This window comes from Myotis lucifugus, unplaced genomic scaffold, assembly GCF_000147115.1.
Source record: "Myotis lucifugus unplaced genomic scaffold, Myoluc2.0 scaffold_113, whole genome shotgun sequence".
Lineage (NCBI taxonomy): Eukaryota > Metazoa > Chordata > Mammalia > Chiroptera > Vespertilionidae > Myotis > Myotis lucifugus.
The window spans coordinates 181473-195429 of NW_005871161.1; the positions used below are offsets into that span (position 1 = coordinate 181473).

At 46.6% G+C, this 13957-nt stretch overlaps 1 protein-coding gene across 2 annotated transcripts in view; it reads right to left on the reverse strand.

The window, feature by feature from the left end:
- Positions 1-2469: 2469 nt before the first annotated feature.
- The window catches only part of PHF20L1 (PHD finger protein 20 like 1), a 54689-nt gene continuing 43201 nt past the window's right edge, over positions 2470-13957 (reverse strand). For both annotated transcript variants that reach the window (XM_023757756.1, XM_006093286.3), the window contains 8 exons: positions 12708-12815; positions 11783-11947; positions 10982-11163; positions 9985-10084; positions 8525-8720; positions 7171-7537; positions 5775-5937; positions 2470-4512 (listed from right to left, as the gene is read on the reverse strand). In XM_023757756.1, the coding sequence (XP_023613524.1) occupies positions 4370-4512; positions 5775-5937; positions 7171-7537; positions 8525-8720; positions 9985-10084; positions 10982-11163; positions 11783-11947; positions 12708-12815 (1424 nt within the window). In that variant the 3' untranslated portion in view covers positions 2470-4369. The remainder of the gene's footprint in view (positions 4513-5774; positions 5938-7170; positions 7538-8524; positions 8721-9984; positions 10085-10981; positions 11164-11782; positions 11948-12707; positions 12816-13957) is intronic.

Sequence of the window (13957 nt, forward strand, 5' to 3'; positions counted from 1 at the left end):
TTGGGGGGGGGGAGGCGGGGGGAGGGGAACCGGAGAGCGAGTGGGACACAGGGGAGGAGATGCTTTGAGACATCAGATGTCACTGTCTCTGACCCCATCGGCCGTCACCCACCCGAGACCCGCTGAGCCTCCTGCCCTGCAGCCCAGCCAGGCCCTGCGAGATGTGTCTCCCCAAGTCCCACCTGGGAACTCACGGCCACAAACCCTCCTTGTCCGGGTTGTGGGCAATCATGGCCGTCCTGGTGCTGGACTCCACTTCCAGAAGGTGGACACACACACTCCCCTCCGCCTGCCGAGCACAGCTGGACCCCGGACACTGCAGACAACGAGACTGAGACTGAGCAGTGGAGACAGAGGAACCACGTGGCAGTAAGTGCCCTGGACTTCATTTTGCCTCGTGTGTCTCAGACCGGGCACTGGAGAAACAGCAATCTAGAAAATTCCAAAAAGCTTAGGCCCCGAGCCCTGCGCCAGGGTGGCGACCGGCTGCGTGAGGAGAGGAGCCGACTGTCACATGGCTGGGCAGCCCCTCTCGCTGTGGGGTCCTGGAGGCCCGGTGGGGAGCCTGGACGTCCACCCCTCCTGGTGGTGACAATAAGGTGCCTCTCTCCCTTCCCAGCGGGTGGAGTCTGAAGGGGCCTGGGGACAGGCAGGACGGTCACCACCTCCCAGCAGTCACTGAAGGTCACATGGGAGCCTAAACCCTACCCCAACCAGCGGGAACCAGGGCCTGTCCCCTGCAGGTGTCAGCAGAGGCGGGGTTAGAACCTGGATTCCTGCCCGCCCCTCCACCCCCCACATCAATGAGGGGGTGCCCTTCCCGCACCACAGTGCTGCTCTCAGTTGTACTGAAACGGAGGGTTTAAATGAGAACCAGGATTTCTTAGCACAACACCCACCGTCCAGGCTTTGACGAAAATCACTCATCAGACCAAGAAGCAGGAGATGTCACCTTGAAGCGCCAGCTACGTCAGAGACCGTAGGTGACACGCACAGTACACAGCACGGAGCGGGCCCGCGGTCAGTGGCCAGTTAATCTTCTAGCCTGGAAGTGGCTGTTTTCGTTTCGTTGGTTTTTCTTCCAGAATCAACTGGATTTATTTTTTTAATATATTTTTATTGTTGATAGTATTACAGATATCTCCCGTTTTCCCTCCCCTTGCCCCCCTCCTCCCAGCCCTTACCCACCCCCCAGGCTTCACCACCTTATTGCCCGTGGCCATGGGCTATGCCTGTATGTAAGTTCTTTGGTTTGTCTCTTCTCATCCCCCAACCCCACATCGAGGTGTCGGTCTGTCCCATGCCTCCCTGCTTCCGGTCTTATTTTGTTGGTCAGTTCATTGTGTTCGCTAGATTCCACAGGTAAGTGAGAGCGCAGGCTACTTGTCTTTCTCAGACTGGCTTGTTTCACTCGGCATCATATTGGAAGGGGCCGTTTTGATGAGTGAGAATGAACAGAGTTAACATGCCAGTAGTGATACTTCCGCGACACGGTTTTATGAAGAACGGTGGACACCGTGGGACTGGGAAGCAGAAAGACACCGACCCGTTTTGAGGGCCCGGCACACCCAGTGATGAAACGGAGATGGGGGAAGAGAGAGTTCCAAGCAGGCGCTGGGGTGACTGTCAGCAGAGAGAGGTCGGCAGGAGATCCGGGGGCTGCGGGAAACGGGCCGCGTGTGGACCATGCGGAAGAGGAGCATCCGAGAGGAAGCGTGTGCGAGTGAGTGTGGAAAGGGGACTTGGCCTGAGATGACGAGAACCGAGAGCCTCGGAGGAAGAGGGCACCGCCCCGGTGTGAAGAGAGGAGCTCAGCAGGAGCTCCAGCTCTCAGCCTCACACTGAGGACGGCCGCTCCCCGCCGAGGCTCATTCCATCCTGGCTGGGTCGCAGTGACACGTTGCCCGGCCAATATTTAAATAGATGTGCTTGCGCTGTTTACAAGACTGAACACCAGTTCATCTGGGACTTCTCACAAGGGACTTACACCCTCCTAACCAAGGAACGCTCAGCCACTACTTGCTGAAAGGCTTCCATCAATCCTTGATACACTCTGCATCGAATGGATATGTATACAGAAGTGATTTGACATACTGACTTCAAAAAGACTAAATTTAAAAATTCAGACTTCCAATTCACTTACACAGAAGCAGAGCGAAATTTCAGCCACCTAATTACCTATCAATGGAACTTCCAGTTTGCTGGCTGCTGACAAACCAAGTGGTCTCATTTGAAGACACCATAAGAACAAGACGCATTAACACAGCCAGGCACTGAGAGGGTGTGTTAGGCACACAAGGGTTTCTCTGGGTGGGACAAGAATCCAGGCGCCACCCCAGGCACTCATAGGCTAAGGAGGCTTTGCGCTAATGCTGAGAAAAAGGAGATATAAATTCAGTGTCCAGGATGTACCCATAAAAGGGAAAAGATAAGAGCTATTGTTTTTAAGCACAAATGAAAGGTACAGTATCAATCTTGAAATACATTCACAAATTTACTCCACACATGGAATACAGGCACATTATTTTTACTTTAATATGCAAGTTTAAGCAACTCTCCACAGTGTCACCTCTACGGAAGCTGCCACCTCAGTGGGTCTGATGAAGCTACTGTCGCAGGGACACCCAGGACTGTGTTGTCTGCTGGACTTGGCGCCTGTGTCAGGCTCAGAACCTCAAGGGCAAGACAGTGCTAACGACTGTGCCGCACATTCTTCTCATCGTCTTCACATCAAAATACAAGGCCGTAAAGAGGCGCGCGGGAGCCGCCAGGTATGTGGAATCGTTTTAATAAAGTGTTTTACATACAGTACCTTACATATAGAACAGTGTGTTTGCAAATTTAAATAACATCTGAATGTACAGTGGCATGAATTCTTATCAAAGATAAATTCAAGTTTCCTGTCTCTCAGTTCTGAATGCACGTATACAGACCGCGAGAACTGATCCACAGAACGAGGCATAAAATATTCAAGTGTCATGTCATCAAACAGCCTCCTCTGAACAGCCTTTCCCCCCCTTTTTAAAAGAGTTTCAAAACCTGTACATACATTTTTAAATTTTAAAAACAGTCTGTTAAAAGGTAACATTTCATGTTAACCACCAATTCTTATAGTCTATGGTAATAAAACTAGATATGTGTAGATATAAATATGTGTGGGCTATGTACATATGTACGCCGAGGGTTTGCTTCAAACAAGCGTCCACGCGGCCGCATCCCTGCGCGAGCAAGTGCAGGCGCACAGAGCACTGCGGGCGGGACCGGGCTCGGAGCCCAGCAAGAGCTGACACAGCAACTTAGTTGCCTTTGGTTTCCAAAACGGGTCCATCTGTGATGAAAGTGAAAAGTTCTGAGTGCGCATGTATTTTTTAAAAATAAAATTCATCTTCAGAAACGCAGCTTTTCCAGTATTCCACTACCAGCAGTCGGGAGCCCCTGCCAGGCCGTCCGGTCGCTCCCTGCCTCATCCCGCTGAGGGTATTCCCGTTGCTTTTCTGAAGGAAACACTGGGCAGTCGGGATGAGTCCGTGCGAAGCCTGCACACTGCAATCGCCTGTATGTGTCACAGACAGGGCAGTGGCATGCACGCTTCCGAAGGCCTGATGGCACCTGTAAGACTTGGGGGACAACCCCCATGACACCTAAAATCCTCCTTGCAGCCACATCATCCGCATTTGGCACACTGACCCTTCTGCAACCCATTTTGTTTTCAATGAGCTTAGTGCCCGCAATAAACTCCAGTTCCCTGGTGTTTGCTTTTAGAAGTCCATTGGAGTGAGGTGCGAATTCCACACCTGTTCTCCCATCAGTTTTCCGATCAAGGACATTCCTCACCTAAGAAACAGCTCATGATCCTTAAAAGTAGAAACACTCTGTTTCCAGGCAGCTGGTCAACTGCAGAGAAGACAGCTCTCATGGCAACTTACAGAACTTGGGTTTCCTCTACATTTTTTTTTTTTTTTTGGCCAAATGCTGGTTTATAAACAAGGATCTTCCTACTACAAACTATATAGATACACCATATCTCTTTCTACGGTGTCTTGAGTTTTATGTAATCAACTACTCAAAAACCCTGCCCATTCAATTCCCTTAGTAGAGTCCATTCCACTTCCACTGATCTTGGCAATATCATTGTAGCTTGCTCATAAATTGATTTTCACATTAGCATCCTTGATAAAGTTGTTCTCCATTTCCCTTTTCAAGGTGCCAGGCTATGATGTCACAAATCAGGAAGTGACCAAACAGCCCTGCACTGTTACTATCCACCCAGCAGCCACACGGGCAGTGAACACCACCCCACTGGAGAGCGCCCCGCCCTCTCCCCCAGGCTTGGCGGTCACGGGGAGCGCAGCGTCATACGAGCACAGCGTCATACGGAGCACAGCGTGGCTATCTGCTGCACCTTGCCCATGTCCATCAGCAGCTGCTTGAGGTGGCGCTTAAGTTGGGGCAATCTTGTGAGAGGGTCGGGCGGCTCCAGCTCCCCTGTGAAATCCAGCCAGCTCTCCAGAACTGAAAGAGAACCAACACATGTGAATGCAACTAGAAGAACAACCAAAACTGGTGTAAAGAGAAGGCTGCAAACGTGATGGAGACAGTTCACTTCCCTTTTTGAGGAAGGCCAATATGCACAGCCACTTAGCAGCCTTTATATCTTATCCCACTAGGGTTCAAGTCTCTCTTGGTAAGCTTAAACTACTGCAATTTTAGGTAATTTTTCTCTTTATATATGTTTAAATTAACTATTTTTTTATAAAAATATATTTTTGATTTCAGAAAGAAAGGGAGAGGGAGAGGGAGAGAGAGGTAGAAACATCAATGATGGGAGAGAATCACTGATTGGCTGCTTCCTGCACATCCCCATCTGGGGAGGAGCCTGCAACTCAAGCATGTGCCCTTGACCAGAATCGAACCCGGGACCCTTCAGTCCCCAGGCAGATGCTCTATCCACTGAGCAAAACCGACTAGGGCAAATTACCTCCATTTTGAATGTCTCTTTTTACTCTCTTATGGAATAGAGAGAAAAAAGAAAATGTGACACTATCCCTTATTATTATTAATAAAAATTGTAGAATGCAAATTCATTGCATTCTGCCTAGACGCTTAGTATGTTTATGTGTTTTTAAAAAGTAATGACAACATAGAATTGAAAAGGACACAGAAATTGCCACCTTCTTTCCTTTGTTAAAAATGAACTTCTGATTAGAGTAGCTGAGTTTCCCTTAAAATGAAGTAGAGACAGTTTAAGCCTAAATGAATAGTTACTGTGAGCAGGCACAGGGCAATATTTCATAAATATCCACCTGAAAAAAACAGAACACAAACCCTAAGATTATGCAGACACATTGTCCCAAGATTGGAGACTGCCCACGCCAGCTGTGTAAGCACATGTAGAGGGAGCGAGGGAGCCCCCTCGGCATGGCCAGCACCTGTAGTCTCCACCCCACAATTTAAAAAGCTTTAAAACAGCTCTAGCTCTCAGTGATTAGAGCATCAGCCCAAGGGCTGAAGGGTCCTGGGTTCGATTCCGGTCAAAGGGCATGTACCTCAGTGGCGGGCTCTCTCTCTCACATCAATGTTTCTCTCTCTCTCTCTCTCTCTCTCTCTCTCTCTCTCTCTCTCTCTCTCTGTCTCTCCCTCTCCCTTCTACTCTCTCTAAAAAAATCAATAGAAGAATATTCTCAAATGAGGATTAACAACAACAAAAAAGCCTAAAACAACGTCTTCATAATTACACACTGTAGTAACTGCATTTTAGTTCTTCCTTAAATTACCATCAACTTCTTTTTCTATGAGATCCATCCTGCTGGTGACTTCATTCTGCACGTTCTCGATGTGTGTAAGGAGGTTGAGCTGCCACTGCAGATGTGCGTCTCCTGGGTCTTCAGAGCCCTTTTTATCATTATAAACAAATACCATATTCTTTTCAGCTGGATTCTTCACCAAAACACCATTGAAAAAAACAAAGAGTTGGATGTAATGTACCATCATAAAGAAAAAGATACATTAAAAACCTCATCACCCACAAAGATCAGAGAAATCCAATCAAACTCCTAGACTATTCTTAAGGAATTCTAGCCCATAATCAAATGACAGCTGATAGTCCATAAGAGCAGACATTTCTGCTCCATCTCCCCACAATGCCTAGCAGCACAGTGCTACACAGGATCAAAGGTACTGACTAAAACTGGATAAACAAATGAACTCACTAATGACAGTCTATAATTAGAATGTCCAGCTAATTCAGACTGACCCCTCCCTCAATTCATCTTAACTGATGACACACACAGATGGCAGGCAAAAAGCAATGATGGAAAAATCAAGAAAGTTGGCAAAGACCAGTATAAAGTCTAATTAACTGCAGGCGGGACTGGACTGATGCAGTGAAATCAATAAGGCAAGGGAAAGAGAAAACTCTTAAAAACTTAAGTGCAAACTGCTTGGTGCACACACACCAAATCTGAACTCAGAAATAACCCATTTCACAAATGGGATATTAATTTGACAACATAATTTAGCACAAGTTTTATGAAATGCAAGCTTCCCAAATTCAGTCAAATATGTATTTATGGTGATTACTTGATAAAGGGAGCCAGACAATGAAGCACTAACTTGAAAGTGGCACTGCGAATTGAAACTCAATTTTGTAAAGATGAAGGCACATCCCTGACAATCCCCGTGAACAGGTTTATAGATGTTCACTGGACACAGAGCTCTAGGAATTCAACTTACCGCATATTGGAGCTGATATGTCTATACAAATATGCTAACATTTTTAAAAAGAGGATTAAAGTGCCACCTTTTATCTTACACATAAAAAAGACAAATTCTATTAAAATATATACACACCCATGTGCACGTTCATGTTCTCACACAGACATTTCCATTTGGAATAAAATGTGGTTCATGTTTTTGTGGGTATCTAGGTGTGCTTATAAAACTGAAACTTTTGTTAGGGCAAAAGTTTACTGAAATAGTACAATTCTGAATTCGGGGATAATTAAGTGTCCAAAGGGCACGTGTTTTCTTGTAGAGAAAGCAAAACTTGTCTTTCCCCTCCGGAGGCACTGCGACCTCGGAACTGTAAGCGAGCTCTGGGACTCAGGTGGCATTTTCTTTCCCTTTGTGACCTAGCACATGCTCCATCACAGACACGGGGACTAGCCCTACCTGTGCAGGCGCCCCATCTTCTCTCCCCGGGCACTGCGCACGGCGTCTCTCCCTCAGGTACAGTTCCTGTTCTTCCTCACAACTGCTGACGTCATCCTCCTCGGAGCTCCCGGGGTCCGCGAGAGCTCTGCAGTCCGGGCCGGAGCTCGGCGGCTTCTGGTAGCTGTGCTCGCTGGTTATGTAGGTTCCTTCCACTTTCGGGGGCGCCCGGGGTAGCTCCTTGTGGTTCTGCACGTGGTGTTTCTTTTCTTCAGGAGTAACTGTGTCTTGCACTATTACTTTTTTCTCTGCCCCTGCAACGACTTGATCTTGGTCTTTCCGCTTCCCAGAACAGGCCCAGAGATGAAGGTCAGGATGGTGTTTATTCCTTAAAACAAAGTGGAGAAACAGCAATTAAAAATAAAATCTAGCAACAAGCACAATGCATAAGTTTCACCATCAGAATGACACAGCTAGCCTGGTGATGCTGCCTTCTGTGTGCGGAGTGCCTGCCTCAGGCCGCCTGACTCCCGACTCACCAATTAGGGAACCGGGTTAGGAGGAGGTCGGGACTCAAGACAAAAGCAACAATATTCTGTAGGTTGATCTGCCCAGTATTTCACCCAAAATTTGAATTCTCACAATTTGATAGAAATAGTACTCAGGGGGAAAAGCAACAATGAATTTAATTCTGTTGATATATGGACTTCTTTTTCTACTGGATTTTCACTATATTATCTTTGCATTGTATGATATGAAAAACTTTTATGTGAGCATATTTTAAAATCTTTATTCCATCAAAAAGTGATACTTGCCCAGGATGAAATCTCTGACTACGACTGTGGACAGAGTGAAACCCCTGCCACACACCCCCATGTACCCAAGGTGCGGTCCCCAGGCTTTTCCTGCACACACAGAATTCTTTCAAAACAGCCCAGCGTGCACCTTCTCTTCTTACACATGCAGAGCTCTCACCATCTGCCTTCCTCGGATGTCACATGCCTGGCCATCCTGCATGTCAGTACCTACAGGTTTCCTTATTTTCAGCCTAGCGGCTAAGCAGTACCACTGTACATGGTCTAATCACCCAGCCAACTTCCCACCGACAGGCGTGTTTATCTTTACACAGGGGTGGGAATGTGTCAGACAGATAACGTTCTAGCTATGGACCTGCTGGGTACAATATGCACATCTTTACTTTGATAGGTACTGTCCACGTAACCACATCCAAGACGTTATTAATCTCTCCTCTTTTTAAGTTACAATTTATTCAGTAACGATTCTGCCTTCTGCTGGTCTGAACCTTCAAAAGGCCACGCGGTGTGGTCTGCATTAGGCTTTCCACTAAACGGGACCAGCCCGGTCAGCGACTCACTTGAGGATGCCGATCTTCAGCTGCAGGCCGTGCAGGACCTCCGTGACGCCGTAGACGTCAGCAAGCAGGTGGTGTGTGGACACGATCTTTTTGGCATTAAGGTGAGAATAATTCTCCTTCACGAACGACAGCCCGCACATCCTCCCATTGTTCAGCCAGTCCTTGTCGTGGCGGTACTTGGCGCTCCACCTCTGCCCTGTAGAGGGAGCGGGCATTCGTCACCAAGGGTCCCACGCCTCAGGTGTCTGTTCAGCTGCCACCCTAACATCCTCAGTGAGCAGGGCGAGCTCCAGAGGGAAGACACACTGCAAAGGGCACGGGGCTCTGAGGGCGGGCCCAGGAGGACTCCCTGCCCCCCCGAGGACAGGCTCCATTAGGAGTGGTGGCTGCAGAGGGCCCAGCGGAGGGACCCTGGTGTGCACTGCTTCCCACTTTGCATCATCTGCCATCTGCCCTCTGAAAAGGCTGAGGGCCGGACAGAAATGAGACAGGGACACCTGCTGCTCACTCACCTGTTGTGACCTGGATGGGAGAGAGAGTCCTAGACAAGGACTAGGGACCCCTTCCCATGGCTGAGACCTGCAGAACCCTACGTAATCCTGTACTCTAGATGTCCACAGGAACTATACCCCACTATTAGCTGTGTGTCTGTGTCCCCACTGCACTATAAGGAAGAGGAGGTGTCATTAGAATCAGTCAGCTGACCTCTCCCCGGTGCCTCACAGACAGAAGGCATGTGTAAATGCTGCTGAATGAATGGACAAATGTCTGCATTCATGTCCGCCTGCTTCTTCACTTACTGCATTTTTTAAATAGACATAAAAGCAATTCATTGGCCTCCTATTCGAAGCATGTAGTGCGCTTCTGCCTCGGAAACGGAGAGCACAGACAGAGCAGAAGTGCCCCTCTGAGAGCCGAGGGAGGAAGCCTCTGTGGGCAGCACCGAGCGGCTCCGGGGGAGCAGGTCTGCATCTGTCCTGCCACATCTAGTCTGTCCTTGTGCCCAAGGATTCCACCTTCTGTGCCCAAGCTGCCTCATCATGAAATAAAGGGACCACGTGTGATCATCTGAGATCCCACCTGCTCTGAAAGTGGTTGGGTGTACAGCTCTACGAGGAACGTGACAAAATCAGGGCAGAAGGGTAAGTTCAGGACAGCCTCCATTCGAGAGCCAGGCGTAGCCTGCTCAGAAGCAGTGCCCAGGAGCACAGGAAGGGGCATGTTCTGCTCCAGGAAAAAGCTGAACCGCCCTTCCAGCAAGGCAGTACCATGTGGATGAACTTATGGAAATGTCTTTGCCTCAGTCATTCATATAAAAACTACTTGGAAATCTTATATGGAAGCAGAGTCTGAGCGGCAAGGAAGGAGCGGCATCCTGTGCAGCTAAGCTGTTTCCCTGTGGATTCATCACAAAACCTGTGGATGTGGGGAGAGTGGGGCGTCGTGGGTGGGTGTCTTACCGGGAGGGTCGCGGCAGACGTAGCAGGTGTACTGCTCCGGGACGCTCTCCTCCAGCAGCCCCAGGCACACGCTGTGCTGCCAGCACAGACACTCGTCGCACTGCAGGACAGAGGAGCCATCATGCGGGCCCGCCACCCACGGGGCCCTCCCGCAGCCCTCCTCCACACAGCAAAGCCAGTGAGCGCTGAAGACGAATCTCATTTTGGAAACAGTCAACTATTTCGGGAACTTCCTCTGGTTGCACCCATTAAAATGTGCTCTGATAAATTACTTGATTCATTAAAAAGTCATAAACCTATTTCTCTCATCTATTTTCCACTGATTTTTAGGTAATTACATGTTTTAAACTCTTAAAAATAGCTTATTAAAGTGCAGAAAAAAATTTTTAAAGGCAAGTTTATAGCAATGCCTGTAACAATAATCTCTTAAAGTACCAACTATAAATCTGTAGTTTTCTTATGTGAGAAAACTACTGAAAAGGGGGAGAAAAAAGGAGATTACTATTTTTATTCCTGAATTAACATCTCCAAATCTCCCGTGTCATCACAAAACATGTGCGATGCCTCCCTTTTCTCTGAAAGATGCTCTGCCCGCAGGGAGAGGCCGTCTGTCCTCTCATCTTGAGGGCCAGTGGGATTTTGTTCCCACGGCTGCCAGGTGGAGGGAGACACACAGTGTAAATCACAACAGGGATGCAGACCAGCAAGAGAAGGGCTAGGTCCGCCATCAGTGTGGATGCTCACCCATCTGAATGGCTCCTGAAATGAACTGCAGCTTGAGGGCCGCGCACTAAACACCCTGGCAAAGGGGGAGAGTCTGTCTAAGAAAGTCTCTTCTCTGGTGAAGAGACGTCCCAGTCACTACTGCTGCACGTGCACATCACGCTGCGTTAGACACCTCTGCCTCCCGCAGCACAGCGAGGAGAGAGAACGCAGAAGTGCGGTGCACTGCGGAGCCCTGAAATCACTCACTCTTCCCGCGGGGAAGGCAGCGCACCTGGATCATGAAGCCGTTCTCCTCGTCCATTTCACAAATGCATCGCACAATTTCATTAAGAGCATCGTCTTCATCCTGAGATTCCTCAAAGTTGGTGGAGTCGAAGTCCTGATTGTACTCATCCCCACTCAGAAGCAAGCTCTCTGTGGAAGAGTCATCTAGGAACTCCACGTCGGTCAAGTCTAGACACACAGAAAGGGATCTCAGCACAGGCCATTTCCGTGGGACGGGATCACGCTCCTACATACTGAGCGAGCGAGGGCAAACAGATGCTTTTTCTCGTACACTGATGTGTTTCTCTCTCTTTTCCTTCCTCTCTCTAAAATTCTTTTACAAAAGAATTCAAAGTCCATTTTTAAGACTAAGATAAACATTTGGAGAAAAAGCATGATCTTTGGAGTTAAGATCAACCTTGGTTGGAGTTTTAATTCTAACACCAACTAACCCATAAAGCTGCTTGATTCATAAGCCTCTGCCTGTCTACCTATGCAACGTGGATCAGAATAGCTACTTTATAAGCTGGTAGTGAAGAATATGAAAATAGATGTAAAAACACCTGCAGAAAAGCAGAATATGATAGAAACTAATAGTTTCTTCCTACCATCCGACCTACTACTAAGTATAAAGTCAATTTTACTTTATAAGCAATAAAAAGTAGCACGAACTTCCAATGTTGACATTTCCATTTAGTTTATAGAATAACTTTTCAAACTGTGCTCAGACAGGCCCTCAATAAAGCATGTTCTACCCTCAGATCTACATTTAAGAACCTGAGACTTGTTTAAGCATTAGTTCACATACTTTCACCGCTGAGATCCACTGACAGAATCGCCCTGGGGTACTGATACGTGGTGTTCTTCTCCGTAAACATGCTGCGCAGAGCCAGGGAGGGCCCCGAAGACCGAGTCAGCGGGGAGCAGCACCTTTCCAGAAACTCTAGGGAGCTGTCTTCATAGTCTGAATAGTCTGCAATACAAGACACACAAAGGAACAGTACAGTGCCCGGTAATCAAGAAGAGGTGCTATAAAGGTAATGAGGTCAGGTTTCAGACACATAATGATCACACCACCACTTCCTCTTCCCACCCACGCCTCGATAGATGATTCTGCATCTCATCACCTGGGTTTGGCAGGCTACCCAATAGACTATCACTGGTTTTCTCACTGTTTTCTGAAAGCTGAATCAAGGCACTATGAGATTCTAGATCAGTGATGGCGAACCTTTTGAGCTCGGCGTATCAGCATTTTGAAAAACGCTAACTTAACTCTGGTGCCGTGTCACATATAGAAATTTTTTGATATTTGCAACCATAGTAAAACAAAGATTTATATTTTTGATATTTATTTTATATATTTAAATGCCATTTAACAAAGAAAAATCAACCAAAAGAATGAGTTCGCGTGTCACCTCTGACACGCGTGTCATAGGCTCGCCATCACTGTTCTAGATTGAGAATAACTCCTTCAGTCCGCTCAAGGGTGCCTGTCAGGTTACCTAGTCCGCCATAAGGTGGGAATGGAAGTCTCCAACTGTTGCAAAGATTAATTTACAAACCGCTTAATTTATAAACCTAGCTCCTATTTTCAAAATTATCAAGACAAAGGAAAGCTATAGGAACTTCTCAGTTCTCATCCACATAGGGATCTTGTCCTACCTCCATTTTGGTAAAAGAAGAGAGAAAAGTTGAAAAAAAAAAAAAGGCAATCGCCATTTTAATATACTTACCATGCTGCTTAGATTTCTTTTTCTTTTTCTTCTTCTTCTTCTGTTTTGGCTTGTAGTGATCTTTGTCTCTCTTCTCTCTCCTTTCTTTATCCTTTTCTTTTCTCTTACCTAAATGACAAGAGAGAGTGAGTCAGGAATCAGCCTGGTCCTGAGTGGTTCCTTTGTGGTTAACCTAAAAGCAGCATTTACGTTTGAATCAGCTATTCCAGTCACCTGCCCAGAGTGATGGGTTCAATTAAACTGTTCCTGTCCTGAGTCTGGAGCTCCTGATGAGCTTATTGGACTATAAGAGGGGGTCTTCATTAGCAGTGCTGAGAATCCCAACTCCTGACACCTTGAAGTTAACACAGACAGTAGTTAACATCTTTAAACGAGGAATATAACTCAGCTTCCTGATGTGGCAAGAAATAAGCTCCGCAATTTCAGACCGTCTGAGGAGACTCAGCATCTCCATGGATGATTTAATAAGAATATATTAGAAGATTAAAGAAAACTTGATGATCTCTTTACTTTGGAAAAATAAGAGAGATTAAACCAACCCATAAATAATTCCTTCAGTCTTCAATACTTCCCCCGTGTGTACAAGAATGAAAACTAAACACACAAAAAAATGTATTTCATTAAACTTACTTTTCCTAAAATTTCCTTTTACCCAATCGTGTACTTTAAAGAAAATAAATGGAAGTTAAAGCAGTATCCTAGAATATTTTATATAAAATTAATCCATCACAGATATTCAACTATTGTTCCAACTCAGAAAGGGTTAGTCTGCGATTTATCACCCAGGTTTAATCAACTCTCAGTGACCACAACCCAGTAGCTAAACTGTAGAGTATTTAAGATTGTCATCATTATTCCAAAACTTTTAGTCATTATAGCACAGCTGCTAGAAAAGACAGCACAAAACTTAGTAACTTTTTTATACGGTAGTTTAAAGAAGATAGCCTGGGAAAAATGACTATTTCATTTCAAAATATCAACAATATTCAATGGCAGCTTATTTTTAAATAGCCACAGCTTTAAAGATGTTTAAATACACAGTTCTGAGAAAGCCTTAAAGTCCATTGACAAAAATACACACAATACTGTAAGATATGCATGAAAGAAATCCTGCACCTGGAGATGAACAACACCAGTAAAGGCTCAGACATGGCTCACGCCTTAAGGAGCACTACCAGGTAAAGAGCCAGGGACAGACCAAGTCCTCCCACTGCCAAGCCATTTAGTCTTTTGCGTAAAGATTTTACTTT